The sequence below is a fragment of the Dermacentor silvarum genome, chromosome 4, assembly GCF_013339745.2.
Source record: "Dermacentor silvarum isolate Dsil-2018 chromosome 4, BIME_Dsil_1.4, whole genome shotgun sequence".
In the NCBI taxonomy this organism is placed as follows: Eukaryota; Metazoa; Arthropoda; class Arachnida; order Ixodida; family Ixodidae; genus Dermacentor; species Dermacentor silvarum.
This window is the reverse complement of record NC_051157.2, coordinates 172530846-172552655: the sequence shown is the minus strand read 5'-3', so window position 1 is coordinate 172552655 and position 21810 is coordinate 172530846. Positions and strand designations below refer to the sequence as shown.

Below are 21810 nucleotides of genomic sequence, written 5' to 3'. Positions count from 1 at the left end.
TATGAAGTGCTGGCAGTGCATGCCTGGCGCGTGCGTCGTGCAAGCTCCTGGTAGCAGACGAGAGGGCGATGCGCTCCGCCAACTCATTTACGTTTGCGACATGACTTGTAGACTGAGGATGAAACAGAAGAACAATATTAAGTACGTGAAGCATCGCGTAAACGCAATACGCCGCGCGTTCAAACTTTAAAACATACTTTAACACTTTGAAAATTTATACTTTAAAATAAAATAAAACAAACAATAATATTTTATATTTAATGAGCAAGCAGAAACACTGCAGTTCTTCGACTAGCGGGCAATATAATAACGTGCACTTCAGAGGTGGCACCCTCTCGTCTATTGGTCGCGTCCTCACCTTCTTTCACCTCCGGCTTGGACGGCCGTATTTAGTGGCGCAAGCGATGAAGTGAAGCGTGCGCTTTATAAACGGTCATAAGATTGCGCCCCCGATCTGTGGGTCAAGAGGCTACGTGGTGCAGCGCGAGGCAGGACGACAGACACAGAGAAGCTTTCTGCCAACTGGTTTCTTCTGCTCTTTCCCATATAATATATGCATCAGTCAATAACATTTCAGTTGGCAGTAAGCGCTTGTCCTTGTCTCTCTGTCTACCTCGTCCTGCTTCGCGTTACACAACATAGCCTCATGGAAAACCAACTAGCCCAAGCCTTCACCCTTCTGCGGGCCAATCGCGTCGGCTTTTATACGTGATTCGTCGAAGGTTCCAGCATAATCGCTGATGCTCGTACACTTTCCAAAAAAGTGCAACACTATTCCTGTCGCGCACACAGTCTGATACGCTAGTTCCGTTGAGAACACAGACAACCGATGCCATAAGTGAGACCATTAGAGTATCGAAAGTTCAGAATCACGCAGATGCGTCTTGCACTGAGCGATAAAATTAAACTGTTAGCCGGTGAAAGGCGTTCCCTGGTAAATGATAAACAAGTACATGTGTCAATATGCATGCGTGTTGGCGTACAGTGGTCTTTTACAGCGATGACAACTACGTGTTCCAACTTATTTGGAGCCACTGTCTACAGATACAGCCTCTATGGGCTCTCAAATCGCATAGACGTCTGCAGTTGGAAAGCGCAGCTCTTCCTCGGGTGCACTTTTCTAAATACATAGACACAAAGAAATTCTTCCGACAAGCATCCACCAAACAAGATTTGATAAAGGGTGTTGCCTATGAAAGAAAAAAATTGCAATCCCACCGATTTTGAGGAGCACCTTTTGTTTTTAGTATGTCAGGCTTATACATATTCTGCTGAACATCAGAAAATTCTGAACAAACCGCCTTAGGGCCAATACTCTGCAACTCGGCAACAGGATGCGATATCACAATGTGCAAACTATTCTCGAGACACCTATATAAAGTAGACAAAGATTATTTTGCACTGATTTGAATCATCGCTATCAATTATTAACAGCTTTATCGCAAAACTCGTGTAGACAATGTGGTAAACTTTGTGGAGCAAACCATAGATGTTTTAGCTGATATTTGGAGAACTGTGGCACAATGAAGTGCTCGTCAGCGTTAACTGGAAATTAAATGCTGAAACCACGAGTTTTGAGAAGTATTGAATGAACATGACTTCATTACTGCTCTATATAGGGTGTTCCAGTTAACGCTATACAAGCATCTTCCATGAAAAAAAAAATAAGAACGGGGTGCAAGGAAAGACTTTAAGACCTGCGGTGTTCGGTCACCAAACGTCTGACAACCGACCACCGCAGGTATTATAATTGTTAATTGCACCGTGCTTTTTATTTGTTTTTTCCTTGAACAGCCTCGCCAAGCTAGCTGGGTCATAGTGTGCAATAGTGGAGTGCAACGGAAACGAACTTCACTTTGTCGAAACATTTCATGGATGAGAAGTACATACAAATACAGCAATTGCAGCAAAAACGCAGGGCTTGTAATTGCACAGTTTTCTTGTTAGCAGCCTTTAAACAGCACTTAAGCGGATGACGCGTCCACCTGTTGTTTATGGCTATGACTTAAGTCCCGACGCGCTGCCTCGCACATTTTCCAAAACGCCGCGGGTGCCGCGTTATCTCGCAGGTCATGCCCAGAAGCCGCGTGCTCTTTTAGGTCACGTGTCATATCCGGCAAGCAGCGTTGTTTCATTTTTCGAATTTTAGTTCCGAAATAGGTCATTTTTGTTAGCTTTTCGTGGCATTTTCACCGCTGCTTCAGACGTCAACTTTAGCATGACGGCAAAACTTGATGATACTATTTTTTTTTCTTTTCCATCTAGACAATACAGATTTCTTTATAAAAAAGGCCGTAAGCGCAGCGAACGTGGCGTCTTTGCAGACGAGTTCCTAGGTGAGGCGGACATATATTTTTGCCGCAATAAACTTGAGGTTTGTAATAATAATTAAACAAAATGCAACAACTGCTATTACGGCTTGACGGGCCGCTGCTTAAATGGCGATATTGAGGGCAGTCTCATTTTAATGCACCGTCGCTTTTTAAGGATCTACAAAATCACACTTCAGTGGAAGTATACATCATCACATTTAACGGCAAATAAAGGCGATACGAAACCGAGCGCCGCGAGAGCGCAGAAAACGCGGCCCCGCTAGCATACCACAGCGAAACGCCCCGCGCCGACGAGCGCCAAAACGTTTGAAAATGAACATCTTGGCCAGCGGCGGCAGCTACTCATACGGCACGCTTAACGTGGCGAGCATGTGTCGTTGTGCCTATGGTCAGAATTTGCCGCCGTATGCCATCATTCAAACTATGCCCCACACTCCCTTACGGGGCCTGGCCGTCTGACGCGCAGCGTGACGCGCTCAAGCACGATATTGCCTGGATTCGGCCTTCAGTTTCAATGATGATTTTCTCAAATGTGTGGTATTTTTTATTTATAAAGAAACGGGTATGTGATAATCAGTGACGCCCTAGAAGTTTCTCATTAAACTACCTTCAAAATGATAATAAAAATTTTGATCGCGAAATTTTTGATCATTATTCTCCACAGGGCAACTTAAGGAGCGGCAAAGTGTTTCTGCCTTGCCGTAGAACTCGTACGCGAATGCGAGAGGTGTCTGACGGTTATGACTTTTTATAGAACATTTATAAAACGTGACGTCTGGATTTCCATGCTTATATCTCCTCCTTTATAAAGGAGGAGTTATAAGCATGGCAATGTGGCGATGTGCCCCTTCCCGGTGGCAGTTGCCCGCGCGCTCCTCGCTTTCCCTTTCCGGTCAAATGTATATGTTTTCCAACCAATAATAATAATAATAATAATAATAATAATAATAATAATAATAACAAGAATAATAATAATAATAATGTCTAAAACATTCCTTATATCTAAACATGACAGACAGTGTCTATGGTGTGGCAGATGGCTGTCGCTCGACCCATAGAAGTACTGTTGCACTCAAGAGCTGAATTGAGGAAGACGGAAAAGTTCGTCGCGCTACGTCGGACTAATGATACGGTCGGTGGATGACTCAAAGGGGTGCTGTAAGGAACTCCAAGTCACAGGGTCTACAATGGCGAGGTAAGCGACAGGTGGTGCTCCCTGCTTGTTCAAAGGTAAGTGCAACTCTTCAAAGCTCTGGCAGAGGGTCACTACTTGAACACAGTGCTGGGTTTCTTAGACAACAGCATCTGACAGGCATCGTTGTGTACCCCCTTTATATTTGCCTGATCTTGTAGTTTTCCCCTATTGTCACGTCGACACGCTTGCAGATATCCATGACATCCTGGATACAAATTGTGAATGTCTCAACGCTCTGTTGTGCTCGCTCTCGCAAATGCTACTCGGCGCGAAGCTTGTGGACTGCAGGACTCCCAAACAGCTCTGTGAAGCTGGTCTCCAACGCCACCCACAAGTCTGCAAAGCACCGCAAGTTCGCAACCACGCTCAGATAGGGTATGGCGTTGTTAATTTTTGTATTCTGGTCCCACTTGATGTGGTTGCTCACCTTTCCATAGGAGGCGAGCCATTCCTCCACGTCATGGTCTCCTATCACGCTGAAAATGTCAGGGTCGCGCTGACGTAATGCACCCGAACAGGCCACGGCAGTCATCGCGGCCGTTTGACGCGCTGATTGTGAGGGCGGGAATGGATGGCAGAATCCTGTTTCGAAGTTCCTGGTTTGAAGGCGTAGCCCGAACCTCCAACACATGTGCCGACGTTACGTTTATTGGAGTCGTCGAGCGACAGCCAGAAACACAGCAGCAGCAATGATGGCCAAGCCGGATGGGGGAATTGGCCGCGAGACACGCGATGACAAGGTAACTTCATAGTGCCGTTGTTGTTCTTTACAATCAAACATATCAGTGGAGAGGTTTTACGTTCCAGAACTACAATATAAATGTGAGGCATGCTGTGGTGGAGGACTTAACTATGTTATCCAGCTACCTATTCTATTTAACTGCCACATGTTAACTATTCTGCATACTCTACTTAACTGCTCCTGTAAAACGCCGGTCGCAGAATAATCATGAACATGCATTTCTTCCGTGACTTCGACGAGAAGCCTCGTGCCAGACAATAACGCTTCAAATGTGTCGTTGTTGGACAAATCGCCTTAAATTGTCGCCACTAGCGTTGCTACAGCAGTCCACAATTCAGGTAAACAGGTCAACCGTAAAGCAACTAAAATTCTTCTTAGCTGAACTTCATCCGGCTCGAAGTCATGACTCACCTGGTCTGACGCGAGGGGTGCCGTCAAAGGCGGGCTGTACAGGAAGAGGTTGAGCCGCTTCATGAAGTCCTGCAGTGCCTTGTGGCTAGAAGTGCTGACCGAGTAGACCAGCAGGCACTGTCTCAGCAGCTGCGAGGCTTTGCCACGTGCGCCGGACAAGTGATAGGCGGTACTTGCCATTGCCAACACCTCCATGTGGGTGCGCCACGACTCCTGCAGTGCACAACGGAAGTACAGGGACGGGATCAAAGGCGTCAGATCTGTCCCGAAGACGCGTCATAAAGGTGCAGCTTCACCGGTTAGAATTTTATTACATTTGTTTGGAACTTCGTAAAATCTCTGTTCAAAAGTACTTTTATTTAGGACAATTATGCGCAGTGGACCCTGATCCTGAAAAGGGATTATACAAAAGGAAAAATGCTGAAGAAGCCATCGCACGATGACTGTCGACAGTAAAGCGTTTAGCATTGAATCAACATTGCGACACAACGTGCTGCCACCGTCGAAACGAGTCCTGTACAAGGCTTGTACTGAAGCGGGACGCTTGTTTACCACTTCCCTAACAGACAGTGCAAATCTAGCGCCGCCGCCTCGAAGCCTGCGTGTGGCATCCGAAATGCATGGCGCACCGGTGCATGCGAACGCTTAGAAACGCGTCATGCGGCAACCGCGCACCTTTCTCGTGCTTCTTTCTGGACAGGCTACGCCATCTAGTGACACAGCCGAAAAGTCCGCGCATGGCCTCCAAGACGAGAAGCGTGGCGCGCCAATGCCTGCAAGCACTGAGAATTGTCTCCTCGCTTGCCGCGCACATACTCGGTAAGCCAAGCTGGAGAGAGGTTTACTGAAAAACACTACGTACCCAGTGCACTCGTGGTGCAGCTCGCTAAAGCATTGGCGTGAAAGGCGTTCATTGAAAATCGGCACTTAGCCAGTTTACTTGTGCCACAGCCTGTTGATGCATCGGATTGCTGTCCTTGAGAAACCGTTGTGACGTAGGTTCGATTCCATTCAGCATCAGATAAATTTAACGGACCGTTTTCGTCTTAGTAGAGCAGCACATTCCCAGTAACACATACCTCGTTACCCAAGTTGGCATCAAAGATCTTAATTGAAGTGCGGCACACTAACATACGCATACCCAGTGACCCAAATCAGCGTCAAAGAACTGGATCGAAACTCCCCAGTCCCGTATCTACTATGATCCATGTCGGCGTGAAAGAGGTTTGTTGCAGAGCCGCACATAAGTGCACATTGCCATATACTGAGCCACCCAAGTTGGTCTAACGGTTTCTTTTCAACCCTGTTCCCTTAGCGCAGCAGCCCGATGCGCTGCCCATTGGACTATAGACTTCCGAGTTAGCCAGGTAGGCGGGAAAATGGTTAGATACAAAGCAAGAAACGTAGATAGCCCGCGAAAATCGCACGAAGCATCCTAAGAATGTTACCTCATTAAAATAATGGATTGGAAAACTTATCGAAGGCATTTCCAAGTCATGACGGGTATCTTTATGCTGTTCTTTAAGACATGAGTGTAAAGTCATTGGATTTTACCGGTACTAAAATGTGGGTTGGAAACTTTGAGGAAAGTTAACAAAACTGCTTGAGAAGGAGTCAAGGGGCCGCAGTGAGCGAGGGAAAGAAATATGATTGGCGTGCCGATAAGAGACAGAGAGACAGCTAAGCCGACTAGATTGCAAATGGTGGCAGCCGATATTCTAGTTGACATTATTCCTTTAAAGGGAACTCAAGTGGTTGCAAGTAGTCTCAGCCGATTCCATCTGGAAATTACCTGGTCCTAGTTCAAATCCAACTGTTCTATACTTGTGGCCGACTGGAAAGCAAATGGTCCCAGTTGGAGGCTAAGTGGAACTCGACCGACTCCAGTCGGGAGCCAACTGGGCATGGTATTCCCAGACAAAGACAAGTTGACAAGTGATTGGACCCAATTGTACACCAAGTGAGAGTGAAGTGGTCATAATTTGCAACCAACTAGACATGTGGGACTTCCAGCTGGGAGGCACTAGCTCCCTATACATTAGAAATGTTTATTAAAGTGAGAGCATTACATGGCGCACGAGGCGGAAAATCCGGCGTTGCCGGCGTTAGCGTGAGCACGATGGTCAAAACGTCAAGTGAGCCAGTCAAGGCAGTTGATGATGTCAATTAAGGAAACGTTTATTCAGGCAGAGTGCGTTAGGGTAGACAAAATTTAAGCGAAATTAATTAGAGTGAAGTTAATTAAGGCACAGATTATTAGGATAGTTAAAGCACTCGAACCCATGACCTTTGGTGTTAATTATAGTGAAGTTAATTACGGTACGGTTATGTAAGGTATAGTTCTTTAAGGCACTCAAACCGTCGAACTTTGATGGGAGTCGAACCCACGAAATTTGGTGTTAATTAAAGTGAAATTAAATTAGGACGACTGAAAGAGCACAGGTATATCGCGGTGGTCGCAATGCTTTCCCATTCATCCAAGAAGGGGTAACTAAGTGCCCCTTGAATACTTGAATATTTTTCTATGCAAATGGAGCAACAGTTAAATCCAGTTGAAAGCGATTTCTGCAGTTCGGATGTAAGTAGAAATATATATGAACATGTTCTTTTCAAGCGAATGAGCAGAGAAAATGAAGTTGGACACAACTAGAAAGCGATCTTGCTAATTTGTTCGCCAACTCAAGTTATGCGGGAACCTGTCCACTTTCTGGTTTGCTAAAAATTGTTTTCTTAGATCATATTTTGCGAGCTCAGGCAAGTACGTGGCGCTGGTACTCAGCGTCGACCAGACTGCATACCCTAATTTAGGAATCTAAGAGACGTCTAAGTTATGCTTCTCGAACGCTTTAAACAATCTTGCCAGTTATCAAAAGCGTGAGAGTTTTTAAACACAGACATTCAAGTTAGTCGATGCTGATTACCCGCTTTATGTACTTGCCTCAGTCGCACAGAAGGTGGTCAATGAATACGAAGTCTACCGAGCCAGGAAGCAGTGAAGTGGGTAGCAAAATGAAAACGCAAGATGGTAAACCCACAGCAAACCCCTAATTCCACACCGTTCCACATAACATGAAGCGGACAGGCCAGCGTGTGACTGTCAGAGTTGCTCTTACCATGCCAAACATGTCTATATTATGTACAAGGTTAACGACACTACTAAACATGCATATGCATGTACAAAGAAACATCTGGTCCAGTTTGTTTCTTGTGCCACGAACGTGGCCTATTGTTTCCTTCGACATGTGCAAAACCTTATATCGGTAAAACAGGACAATCTATAAGTTAGAGGCTTCGCGAACACCTTTGCAGTGGCCATATTGTCACGTAGTAGGTGACGCTGAAGAAAACAGACGCAAAACTGTGAATGACGAAACGGACTTTTTATTGGGCGAACCTGTGCCACAAAAGCAAGGTGCACTCGATGCACAACGATAGCGGCGAACACAGTCGGCGATCGTCGAAATCTCATCAGCGGCGAAACGCGTCGGCTTTTATGCCTGAGTCATCGAAGGTTCCAGATTAATCCCTCGTGCCCGCGTGTCCTCCAGAAAGTTCTAGACAATTCGTGTCGCTCATAGAATCCGATTACATGAGCCTCGGTGACTACAGGCGACGGATAGCAGCATCGATAACGTTCGAGAAGCTTCCGATGCAGGCGCGACCTGCGCCGAGCGATAACGTTTAATCGGTGGAAAGCGTCCACCGGTGAAAGACAAACATGTATACGTGTCAATACCCTCTCCTTAAAAAGCATCGTCTCGATGCTACAAACAAACGCGAAAGCGAAAACTAAACGACGCATAATAAAGAAAAAAAATAACAGAGTAACAAAGTACTACCTAAGCTCGTCAGCGGGAGTAGAAAGGCTTAAGACGCACCCCGTGGATGACTTCAGGTCGTGCGCGGCGTCGCTGTGATTTCGAAACTCCGTCTGGCACGACCTCATAGTCCAGTGCGCCAATACGTCGGATGATCTTATACGGTCCGAAATAGCGACGTAAGAGTTTCTCGCTCAGTCCTCGTCGGCGTATCGGAGTCCAGACCCGAACATGGTTGCCGAGCTGGTACTCGACGTAGCGTCGTCGAAGATTGTAGTGTCCGCTGTCTGTCCTCTGCTGGTTCTTCATGCGCAGGCGCGCGAACTGTCGACCTTCTACGGCACGCTGCAAATAGGTGGAAACGTCGAGATTTTCTTTGCCGGTGACGTCCGGTAGCATGGCGTCAAGTGTCGTTGCCGGGTTCCTTCCGTAGACCAGGTTGAACGGCGCCATGTGCGTCGTTTCTTGCACGGCCGTGTTGTTTGCGAAGTTCACGTACGGGAGGATGGCATTCCACGTCTTGTGTTCGACGTCAACGTACATTGCCAGCCTGTCGGCGATAGTCTTATTTAGGCGCTCGGTGAGGACATTCGTCTGCGGGTGGTAGGCGGTGGTCCGGCGATGGCTTGTCTGGCTGTATCGCAGGATGGCGTGAGTTAGTTCTGCCGTAAAGGCCGTGCCTTTGTCGGTGATGAGGATTCTGGAGCACCGTGACGCAGGAGGATGTTCTCCACGAAGAATCGGGCTACCTCGGCGGCACTGCCTTTGGGCAAGGCTTTTGTTTCGGCGTAGCGGGTGAGGTAGTCCGCAGCTACGATGATCCATTTATTCCCGGATGTCGACGTCAGAAAAGGCCCCAGTAAGTCCATTCCGATGTGCTAGAATGGTCGGCGAGGTGGTTCGATCGGCTGTAGAAGTCCGGCTGGCCTTGTCGGTGGTGTTTTGCGTCGCTGACAGTCTCGGCATGTCCTTACGTAATGGGCGACGTCACCAGAGAGGCGAGGCCAGTAGTATTTTTCTTGTATCCTCGCGAGCGTGCGGGAAAAACCGAGGTGTCGAGCCGTTGGTTCGTCATGGAGAGCTTGCAGAACCTGTGGACGCAATTCTGAGGGTTCAACGACAAGGTAGTTGGCTCGGAGAAGCGAGAAATTCTTTATTAGAATGTCGTTTTGCAAGAAAAACGAGGCCAATCCTCGCCTGAACACATTCGGCACAGTGACGGTCTTGCCTTCCAGGTAGTCTACAAGGTTCCTTAGTTCCGGGTCGGCTCGCTGTTGTTCGGCGAATTCGTCGGGACTGATGGGTCCCAAGAAAGTGTCGTCATCCTGGTCATCCTGTGGCGGCGGTTCGACGGGGGTGCGAGACAAGCAGTCGGCGTCAGAGTGCTTTCGCCCGGACTTGTAAACGACGGTGATGTCGAATGCTTGAAGTCTCAGACTCCATTGTGCGAGGCGACCTGAAGGATCCTTCAAGTTAGCTAGCCAGCACAAGGCGTGGTGGTCGCTCACAACTTTGAAGGGCCGTCCATAGAGGTAGGGGCGAAACTTTGATGTAGCCCAGATGATGGCGACGCACTCCCTTTCTGTTGTGGAATAATTTGCTTCCGCCTTTGATAGCGACCGGCTAGCGTAACTTACAACCCTTTTAAGTCCGTCAGTCCTCTGCACAAGGATGGCGCCGTGCCCTACGCTGCTTGCGTCGGTATAGACTTCGGTGTCGGCGTTCTCGTCGAAATGCGCAAGTATTGGCGGCGATCGCAGGCGTCGCTTCAGTTCGTCAAATGCTTCGACTTGCGGCGTCTCCCACTTGAACTCGACGTCGGCCTTCGTGAGGTACGTCAGTGGCTCGGCGATCCGTGAAAAGTCCTTGACGAAGCGCCTGTAATAGGCGCACAGTCCAAGAAATCTACGCACTGCCTTCTTGTCGGCGGGCGGAGGAGTCAAAGATGGCCGCAGTTTTCTGAGGGTCAGAGCGCACTCCAGACTTGTTGATGACGTGGCCCAAAAACAAGAGCTCCTCGTATGCGAAGCGGCACTTTTCTGGCTTTAACGTGAGTCCGGAGCTCTTGATTGCTTGAAGAACTGTTTTAAGGCGCCGCAGGCGTTCTTCGAAGCTTGAGGCAAACACAACGACGTCGTCCAAGTAGACGAGGCAAGTCTGCCACTTCAAGCCTGCCTGTACCGTATCCATGACGCGTTGGAAATTCGCAGGTGCCAAACAAAGACCAAAGAGCATGACCTTGAACTCGAGCAGTCCGTCTGGTGTTATAAAAGTAGTTTTCTCCCGCTCCCTCTCGAAGACTTCTATTTGCCGGTAGCCGGTTTTTAGGTCCATCGACGAAAAATACTTTGCGTTGTGGAGTCGATCCAAGGCGTCGTCAATCCGTGGGAGAGGGTATACGTCCTTTTTGGTGATTTTGTTGAGGCGACGATATTCGACACAGAAACGTAGGCCACCAGATGTCACGGCGAGTTTCGTACTGGGATCGTTACCCAGTACCTCCACCAGATGTCACGTAGTATTGACGCTGAAGAAAACAGTCGCAACACTGAATGACGAAACGGACTTTTTATTGGGCGAACCTGTGCCCGCAAAAGCAAGGTGCACTCGATGCACAACGATAGCGGCGATCACAGTCGGCGATCGTAGAAATGTTATCAGCGGCGAAACGCGTCGGCTTTTGTACGTGAGTCATCGAAGGTTCCAGATTAATCCCTGGTGCCCACGTGTCTTCCAGAAAGTTCTAGACAATTTGCGTCGGTCATACAATCCGATTACATGAGCCTCGGTGACAACAGACGGCGGATAGAAGCATCGATAACGTTCGGGAAGCTTCCGATGCAGGCACGACCTGCGCCGAGCGATAACGTTTAACCGGTGGAAAGCGGCCACCGGTGAACGATAAACATGTATACGTGTCAATATGGGTGTTTATTGCAAGAAACGTGGTTGCCCACCTGAATTTGATATGGGTGAAGGGTTAGCGAGAAACAGTAGGGGTGGGCCAAAGTGCGTAGTGTCGAATATGAATCAAGTATTAGCCTCCATATCTACTCCAAAAGCAATTATTCAGCATTTTAGAATAATAAAACCTACACCAAATATTTTGTAACACCACCACCCGATGTTAGTCTGTTCACTGTTAGCAATCTGCTAAATAAAGCATCGCAATTTATAAGAAGTGACCTAACGATAAAAGTTTGCGAAGAAACGCATCAACAAAACGGGTGCATGATGAAAGCATTGTTTATAGTTTCGCTGTGAAAGCCTACAAGACAGCTTTATTTTACTTATTGTCTGAAATTTAGCGATTTTTAAAATCTATTGATGACATCACTTTTATCTTTTAAGCTAGAACTAGCGGTGTTTTTCTTGCCACGGGTCCTTTTTCATATGTTTACTGCACACAAGTCTTTCAGCATATCTTTTTTGTCTATTTCCACAGCTTCTTATCTTTACCAGCAACCCTTTATTTACCATTCTTGGAAAGCTGGTCATCAGACGCCATTCAAAAAAAAAAGGCTTGCTTGCGACGAGCTTCTAAAGGTGTTAAAAGCTATTCGTGCTGTTTTTTAAATGTGATTTATTGACGTTGAGTTTCAAACTGATCCTTTGTCCTTGAACCTTATGTGTTTTATTGCGATAGCAATTATATGGACACTCCAAAGCAGATTTCTGCCGTCGGCGTCGCCGTCGCCGTCGCCGTGAGGTTCCGTATGACGTCAATTGAAGATGAAATCGTCGCCGCGCGCCGCCGAACGCTGTATGTGCGAGTGAAAGGGCGCGAGGGACGCGCGCTTTCAAAGGGAGTGAACCCACGGCGGAGAACAAACGCGCGTTCTGCGCCGTGCTCCCTTAAGGGCTGCAGAAGTAGGCGTCTCTTTCCTCCTTTACAATCACCATATATGTAGAGCAAACGCGGGAGGGGGAGGGAAGGGAGGCGACGTTCAGCTGCGGCACCAAGTGCCTATTTATATCAGAGGCTCCGGCAACAGTCACCAACGCCGCACGCATTTTGTGCGAACGCGGGCAAAACGCCGACGGCGTCGACAACAGTTCTGCGTGTTGCCGGTGCTGCTGCATGCCCAAGTTTATACAGCTGATAAAGCTACTATCATTACTCCTTATAGCTATCTACAAATTTGCTATCGCAATTGATGCTTCGCCTTTCAGGTGAAACTGCGACAACTTTTTTGCACTACTCAGTGCAAGCGTGGTATCTAATTATACAGAAATATATATATATATATATATATATATATATGTATATATATTCCTGTCATAAATATACATGTTTGTGTTTGAATATTCGATATTCGATACTTACTATACGTATTCGATTCGTGCTCGGAGAAGTTGATCTTCGTCCACCTCTAAACGATAGTAACACCAAACAACACTTGAATTTATCGGAACCCACAAAATGAGAACCCTGAAGCAGAAATAAGTCGGCGCGCAATCTACATTGCTATTGGAAAGGGAAAACGTTTCGTTTTCTAACACCCCGTTACCTGGCAGATTTAATGTGCACAGGTTCCATTGTTTATGCGTGTCCCTTCATACCTTGTAATCATGTATGGCTTTCTATCTTTCAAAGCGAAGCTTTCCATGTCTCACTGATTCGTCCATGAGCGCCAAAAACGCACTGCAAGAAAACCAACTTACACAATGAAACTGTGCGCATCTGTGCACAAAATAGAACAATCTGAGCATCTGCGCACGCAATGGTAGAACACTACAGTTTACATTCGCCGTTGTACTGATAGGAACCATGGGAAATGCAACGCCACGCTACCCAGACGAAAAAAAAATTATGGGGTTTTACGTGCCAAAACCAGTTCTGATTATGAGGCACGCCGTAGTGGGGGACTCCGGAAATTTGGACCACCTTGGGTTCTTTAACGTGCACCTAAATCTAAGTACACGGGTGTTTTCGCATTTACCCAGACGAACTGTATATATCTGCATTGCATTATGAGCGTCACGCAATGCATTCCCGGCTGTCACCATGAGAAGGCCGCGGGTGCAGAGCACGGCAGAAGAGAAGGCTACCGTGCGCGAGCGTAAGCACGAGCGCGATCGTGTCCGTAAGGCCGAGCTCGTGTATCGGCAACGGCATAGGCTCTGACCGTCCACCACAGCGATCGCAAGACAATACTGTGCAAGAGCAGAGTCGACCGTCAAAGTGTGAGCGTGTTCGTGTAATCAACGGCTACATGATCTAAAATTAAGCCTATGCAACTTAACGAAATGTGTCTTCATTCAACTTCAACGTTCAAAAAATACAATCCTAAACAAGCAATCAAATAACATATGCATCACAAACGCAGTACAGATAGCAGGCCTACCAAAGCCTCAGAACGCTTGACTGGCTGTGCCTGACAGTCTGGTCACTGAAAATCACAAAGGGTTATTAGCGGAGTTAGAGCAGTTAGCGGAGTTAACACAGGGTTATTAGCGGTGAAGCTTCGCGTTCCACCTTCTTTCTTTAAGCAAGGGGCTTAGAATTTTTACGTTTGACGATGCGTTCCAGCGTATTTGTATGTGTCTTTAACCATAATAAAATCAGTTGTTATTCATAGCACCCTATCATGTCGTAAGCGCTGTTCCCACCCGAATTTGTAGAACCAACTTGTCAATATTGCTACTGATTCTGACACGCGTGAAAAAGGCCAGGCGTTCCGATATGTATATGCCTGTCTACGGTTTAGATGTTCTATGTATCACTTGCTGCGTTCTAACCATCTCCATAAAATTTAATCTTATAGGTACAATTTTTCACAATTTTATTTACTCCTACACTTCAGAAGGTTCACCAATATAGCTTATTTAGCGAAACAGCAACCGAATTATGAGATTGTTTAGTGGACTTTCTGGAGAATACAAAAAAACGTTCATTATGAGAGCAGCATGGAAGCCTTGTCCCTTTGGCGCAATTACCGGCAGCGCAGGTCGTCCGTGAGGGCACACCAATGCTGCTTCATGTGTCATCGAGAAAATGTGCCGCAAAGGCAATTTCGGACGCCTTTTTCTAGATTTGGATTATTAAAGAGCGTTCAAGAAGGATATCCTTGAAGCAAATTTATAACTTTTAAGTCGATAAAAAAGTAGCTCGTCGATAAAGAGGAATACTTGCCGCTAGGCAAACCGAAATGTCGCTAAATCTACCGACGAAATCGCGAAAATGGCAACACACATTGGCATGCCTTTTGAAACGGGTTGGTGACAAACAGTCACCCTAGCCTGCTTGACCTAATCGGGTTTTACTACATCTATCGCTGTCAGTACTCTTGAGACAATCTGAGAAGTCAGGGCGATCTGCACCCTCAAAAACGCAGTGCAGATGTCCTTCACCTCTGAAAGAGGACCAAGCCAGCTGCACTTCAATCGAAGCTCAATGACTTCTCTGCTACTGTGAACACTAGGCTAATTGGCAAATAAAATCTCCTTCATTTCAAGCTAAAATATCAGCTTTGGATGAGTGCTATTATCAGGGGCACCCGCGAAATTTGCCAAGACGTTCAGGTTTGTTCCTAAAACTAGTGACACAAGGCCATACCCGTACGCAGAAAACAGCTGTTTGAAGTACGCAAATTTGCTTGACATGGTGTGAATAAGCGAACCTAATTGGCTGGCAGATGGCGCATATGTAGCCGTTTATTTGTACGTTGTGACCGTATAATAGCATCTTGCGTATATTTCCACGATCGTTTGTTTTGTCACTAAAATCAATATATCTATATTGTATAGCAAACTATGCCTGTAAGGACCTTGGTTCTAGTCAATTTAGTCCCTGATTTTCTTTCTACCCGGATTTTAAAGTTCTGTAACTTATCTCCACTGCTGACTAGTTAATACGTATATCTGCTTTGAATAACAGCGATGCACCTATGGTTACTGACGAATCGCAGACATTTCCTATGGTTCTTTCTGGCAGAATATCTTGGTATTTAATTACTATGCGCAGACTCGTTCGCGGATTTTCACCGCAGTATACAGATGCCTCATCTTGTTACAAATATTGGCCAGGTATGCTTTTTCTTAGGGTAGCTAGCTCGGGCCTCAAACAGCAACTTATTGTCCTTGGTGCAATCGTGAAGATTTTAACTCCTGATTTCTTTCCTGCAGCATTTATAAATCTTGATGGTCATTTTTGTTGGGATCCTTCTCATCTAATCTACCGTTTGTGTTTTTCTTTATTTTGTGACGGCTCCTGGTTGTCTGTTTACCTTTTCAGTTACCCCTTACTCGGTTCTCAAGTTTGTTGACCTCTTCCTTCCTTTCCTTGTCCGCGTTTTTCAGGCACAGAGATTTGTGTACTTTAGCCGCCATTTAGACAAGTACTCTTCTATGACACTGCCATCGAATGATAATGATAATGATGACAATGATAATATTTTGTTGGCATTCCCTCCAAAACAGGCGTGGGCAAATAGTCTCCTAGAGTGCTTGCGCTAATCAGGTACTCCATAGTGTTTTCATCAGTCTATCATTTAGTCTCGATTGCCGTAATCATTTCTCTCTTTAAAACTTCCACTAGCTGCCTTACATTGCTACCTATGCCTGTAATGAATCCAGCTCTCCTCACTGTATTCTTCCCTACCAATATTCTAAACGTCTGTTGCTTATCCCGACTACTGACCGGAAGAGTGCTGGTGGCACCTTCTTCTTTCTTCTTTTTTTCTGGGGTTTTACATGCCAAAACCAGTTCTGATTATGAGGAACGCCGTAGTGGAGGGCTCCGGATTAATTTTGATCACCTGGGGTTATTTAACGTGCACTACAACGCAAGCACACAGGCGTTTTTGCATTTCGACTCCATCGAAATGCGGTTTCCGCCGCCAGGATTCGATCCCGCGATCTCGTGATCAGTAGCACAACGCCTTAGCTACCTGAGCCACCGTGGCGGGTAGCTGGTGGCACCGCCATCGTACAACATACATTTCAACTACACTTCATTGCACTCCACGGTAATTGTAATTGATAGTTGGTAATAAGTGAAGTGTCTTGTTCTGTCGAATGACGGCGCTGTGCTAAATTCGGCGAAGTGGAGTAAGAACCTCGACCAGAGGACTGTTTGAAAATATGGTGCTGGAAAATACGAGTGCGGCAGCTAGCTGCGCCGCTGCCGCATTCGCAGGTCGCAACGAAGACGGTAAGTGTAGCAGGTGCAGGAAACGACCGAAGTTACACGATCACATAGGCAGAAAATGTGCACGAAGTGACATGCAAAATACTCGATAAACGTGCGCATTCATTGAAACCTACCAGGAACGAAGCAGATTACACTGACTCCATTGAGCGCAAGTTCACATATGCAAGGCGAACTTGTTGAGAGAGAAAAGGCAAAGGGGATGGCTTGCAAAGAGAGCTGGCTTGCAAAAATTGGTTGCGTGACGTAATTCTCCCTGCTTTTTTCTTTCCTTCATCTGTACTCTAGTCCCTCACAGTGTACAGTTTCCTAGAAAAATTACGGAATTGAACCTCGGTGCTGCAAGCGTTGAGCTAAAGTGGGAACAAGTAGTTTATAGTGAATGCGCCGCCTGGATACCGCAGACAGCCAAGGCCTCCGTGACCACCTCGACGTTGTCTTTTCTTTCTTCTGCATATTCCCCTCCCTTGGCCACGTGCTACCTAGAAGGTTGCAGAAAATAGCGCAACTTCCTCTTCACAATCACTCTCTCTCTCTCTCTCTCAAGGCCGCGCTCCATCAAAACGTACAAGTGCGGCCTCTTGCGTCCCTGCAGAAAAGGCGCGGGCGGGTACGCTGTGCTTACAGTGCCACCCGCATTCGCTCTAGTAGCCGCAAAGAAACGCCGCGCGCGTTTCCGGTAGATAAACGCACGTTGCATCGCAGCTCAAGCTTTCTGAAACGGTGGGTGTCCAGGTTGAATTTTTTACCTTTTGTCATAGTTAGTTATTATGCCAGCAAACTGATACGCAGAACTATGTTCGTCTACGCAAGAAAAATCGTGACTTGGGCTAAGACGACTTTCCGGTGCAAGCTGTGTCTCCAGAAGCGTGGTCCCTGGTTTCCTGCATTTATTTCTTAATATTGCTTCTAAGAGGGCACGAGCACTGTCGACGTTGTCATCAAACGACAGTGCCCCGAAGAGCGCTTGAAAGTTTTTGTTTTCACTTTTCCTTTACTTCTTGCACCACGAGAAAATGTATTACCAATGGAATAAAAACGCTAGCCCTGGTAGCAGAACGAAACGGAGGTTTGCCGAATAAAGTATACCGCGTTCATCGAAGCAAAGCCTGAACAGGCGCCTTGTGGATCATGTGTAAAGTGTTATTCTGAAGGGCATTAGACTAGTTATTCATTTCTGAATTTCTGAATATTCATTTCTGGCACGCACTCCCCCCCCACCCTTTTTTCTCGTTTTCGTTTATATACAGGTCGATTGGCACGACCTTTTCAATGATGCGCCTTAACTAGCGCCAGTTTTCCGGCATGCAATACTGTAATGGGCAATGAACCATAAACGGGCTTATTATATATCGGAATCATTCAAAATACAATGAGAATCACTTTTTTTATAGGTCGTAAGACATCTACATCACGGCTACCAAACTTGTACGCGATAGCGATTAGAAATTACTCGTAGTTTAGGAAATGTATGAACATAACATCATCTGGCTACCAGTCTGTGCCACTCTGACCGGAATATTTCGCTCGCCGTTTATAAGCTGGCAGAGAAGGCAAGATCTTATCATTATGGATTTCAGCATGATAGCATAACAGCCTGCGACTGTTCGCTGTTAGCTGTGTAAGCCGACCACAGCTAACTCAAAAGGGGACAGCTGAAAAACAGCCGTGATTCTGCTGCAGGGTCCATTTGAGGCATACAACATAGCACTGGAAGCTTAACGAACACTATTTGCTCTACGTGCACTGTGAGGTCACCGAAAAGCACCCCCGGACAGCATGGACCCCATGACCCCGCTGCCGGTTGCTGTACGACTGGTGGCACTGCGGCGGCGGCAGCTGGCAGCTGTCTTTGAAGAGCGTGGAACATACGTTGCTGCGCATTTTGACCGAGTGGCCGTGTAGATACATACATCTCTATGTGCTTGTGGTTTCAAACGGTCCTGCAATGTTATTAAATCAGCTTTCTCTTTCTAAATTTCTTAACAATATTTTAAACAAATCTATAAAGTAAGTCACTGAGCAAAAGTGCAATCATTTCCTGTGAATGTGTTAAACTTAGAATGCAAGATTTCATAGAAAGTGCTCGATATGCAAAGTTACCGTGCCGTTTGAAGCCACGAGACCGACGTTTAGGTGAATCTGTTCCGACACTGTATTGCTATTCTTAATATTGCCAAACTCTGTAGTATTGTCAATTACTGTAATGGCGGGGTTTTGAGCAAATCGCAGAGGCCGTAGCAGCCGCCAGTGCCAATCAGAGCTAGCAAAATGGAGACTTGAACAATATAGTGGAATTTGACAATTCCAAAGTAACACTGGCTGAATCGCCACACTCGCAGCTCACGTAGCCACTAGCACTGAAAAATTTCACAGCGACGCTGTCAATCGATAGGGTTCTAAGCATTGTTCGTGTCCGTCAACAGATCTGCATGTGCAAAAACTCGGCTCCCCAATTTAAGGCAATGTCGCTTCATTCTGTGCAAACCCTTATACGTATCATCACTTGAATAACCATTTTAAGTACATTAGTTATGAATAGGCACCATTATCAAATTCAGTAGATTCGTACAACTCTCAGGTAAATAATGAGGATTTCTCTAAGATTTTCGGCTGTGCAACCCGCTTCGGCCATGTATGCACTCGCACCGCCCTCCCTTTGCCATCGTTCCAAGCGCTTGCGTGCCTAAAGTTTACTTCCGCTCTCCCGGCGGGGCGGTCCCGTCGCGTGTGTCTAGTTTCCATCGGCTTCCACGCGAATGTATGCCGCCGATCAAGACCGCTGATCAAAATGAAAGTTTGTGTGCGTATGTCTTTCTTCGGGATGGCTGCCGTCGTCGCTCAACACAATAAATGTGTTCATACCTTTGACCTAAATTCTGTGTCACCTCTATGTCGTGTGCTAAGCTGCTTCGCTGGTACTCTACCTTCCCAGCACTGTAATGGCGCGTGATTTTTACACCAAAAATTGTTTACCGCAAATACTAAAGCATAGTTAGTAGCATACAGTACCAGCTCCACGAGGCTATCTCCGGGTCCGTGGAAGCGGCCGCACACGTGGTCCGTGAAGTTGCGGCACGGCTCGAGCAGTGGGTTAAGCCGGTTGCGCAGATAGGCGGCAGTCTGGAGGCAGTCATGCGAGTAGCACACGGTGCCGTCGTCCCTCTCGGGTGGCGCCCGCGGTAGCATGTTCGTGGCGTCGCGTCCCAACACGTACAAGATGACGTAGAAGCCGAGAGCGCCGGCCGATGCACCGACGATCCCGCCGATGAACCAGAAAGCCGCCACGGCCGCGAGGGAGAAATCGTCGCGCACGATGACGTCAGCTTGCTGCTCCTGTCGTTGTGGCGTTTCCTTCGTGAGAATGAGCGAGTGTCTGGTTGATTGGACGGATTGAGCTGCTTAAAAATTAAGGAAACACAGAAACGCGAAAGAAGCAAGGACGAGACGAGTACACAGGACTGGCGCATATTCGTCTCATCCTGGTTTCTTTAGCGCTTTTGTTTTTGGTTCTCTAGCTATGGATGAACTGACCCCCCAAAATGTTCTACCAAGCCATATTAGTAGTTAAGTTTGCGGCTTATCGTCCCTACACTGCACTGTGGGTTATGAGGGATATCGTAGTGATCGGCTCTGAAAAAATGATGACCTCCTGAGGTGTTAAACGCGCACCCTTTGCACGGTACGCGAGGCATTGCGCCTTCCGACCCCATAAACATGGAGGGCGGCCAGGATAAAACCCAGAAGCTTGTACTCAACAGTGCAACACCATAGCCATTGAGATGTGCCACGGTGGGTACTGTCTTGAGTGATTAACTGAGTGGCTGAGTGAATAAATTGTTCTTTGCAGGTGTGGTTTGTTGATTTACTAACCTACTGAATGCGTCAATAAATAATTGTTTTACTGACTGAGTGATTGTTTCACTAGATGATTGATTATGTGATTATTTTACTAGCTAATTTTCTGAGCGGGCAATTGGTTGACTGAATCATTAAATTGTTCACTGGTGCACCGGTAGACTGAATGTGTGATAGGTTGGCTGACTTGTTTGAACGCCCCAAAATAACGTACGGGAGAAGAAAGTAAATTCTGCGGAAATTGGGAAAGTTGAGTAAGTTTTACAATAAAGAAATTAAGTCATCCACGTGTAAGCAGCACGAAGCTACACGTCTACTTGTTTATTGTTAAAATTAAAATAAATTTTGGGGTTGTACACGCCAGTACTAGGATCTGCATAATTGTGAGGAACGCTGCAGTGGGGGACTTCAGGTTAATTTTGATCACCTTGGGTTTCTTAAAGTGGACATAAAATCTACGTAAACGATGGTTTTGTGCATTTGACACCCTTTAAAATGTGTCTGGCGCGGCCGCAATTGAACTCTGGACCTCGAGCTCAGCTGCGCTACACCACAGTCACTTAGATCGCGTGCCGGGTATTGTTCATTGGTTCCGCGCTTCGAGTTATGGATTAACTCACCATCGCCCTACCGCCTGCTCTCTGCCTTCTTAGCTGTGTAAAGCGACTGTTACAGAAAGTCGATGATACCTGAGTGGGACGAACTTGCTTTACGGAAGCATTGTCGTGGCAACTACATGGCCGCACGTTGAGAAGCGCCTTGAATCGTAACTCTCGCGCAACTGTCTGCTTATCACAAATGGCGCACCCCAACTCGCAACGCACAGTTACATGGTATTGAAGTAACGTTCCTTACTTGAACGGCGCCTTCCGAATGCTCAGGGGACATGGGATACGCCCTTTTGCGTGGAGTAGACGTAGCCGTTGAAGGAATCTTCTTCCTCTACCTCTTCTTCTGATACTTTTTTGGTAGCACATGATGATGACGATGATGATGATAATCCTCTTTTATGGCTCGTACCCACTAGGAGGATAGGCCGCGAATCGGGTGGTAGGAGTTAGCTCAAAGAAATTCTTATTTGAAGTTTGAAGAAGTGAAACGAGAAAAAAAAAGGCAAAACTGAAAGAAAATACTTGAATAACTAGACTGGTATGCGAGCAAGCTGGCAGACTAACTGAAGGGAAAATTTGAAGTGAGCTCATTATCAAGCAGAGAATAAACACAACTTTAATAAAGAATTTCAAGAAACCAATTTCAGTGATATTATAGCTGGGATAATAGGTAGAATAACTTGAAGGGTC

At 46.6% G+C, this 21810-nt stretch overlaps 1 protein-coding gene across 1 annotated transcript in view; it reads right to left on the bottom strand.

Moving 5' to 3' along the window:
• Positions 1–21397, bottom strand: part of LOC119449045 (uncharacterized) — a 56390-nt gene extending 34993 nt beyond the window's left edge. Inside the window, exons 1-3 of the mRNA XM_049666627.1 lie at positions 21365–21397; positions 19664–20005; positions 4682–4894 (exon numbers count right to left, since the gene is read on the bottom strand). Of these exons, the coding sequence (XP_049522584.1) occupies positions 4682–4894; positions 19664–20005; positions 21365–21397 (588 nt within the window). The remainder of the gene's footprint in view (positions 1–4681; positions 4895–19663; positions 20006–21364) is intronic.
• Positions 21398–21810: the final 413 nt, after the last annotated feature.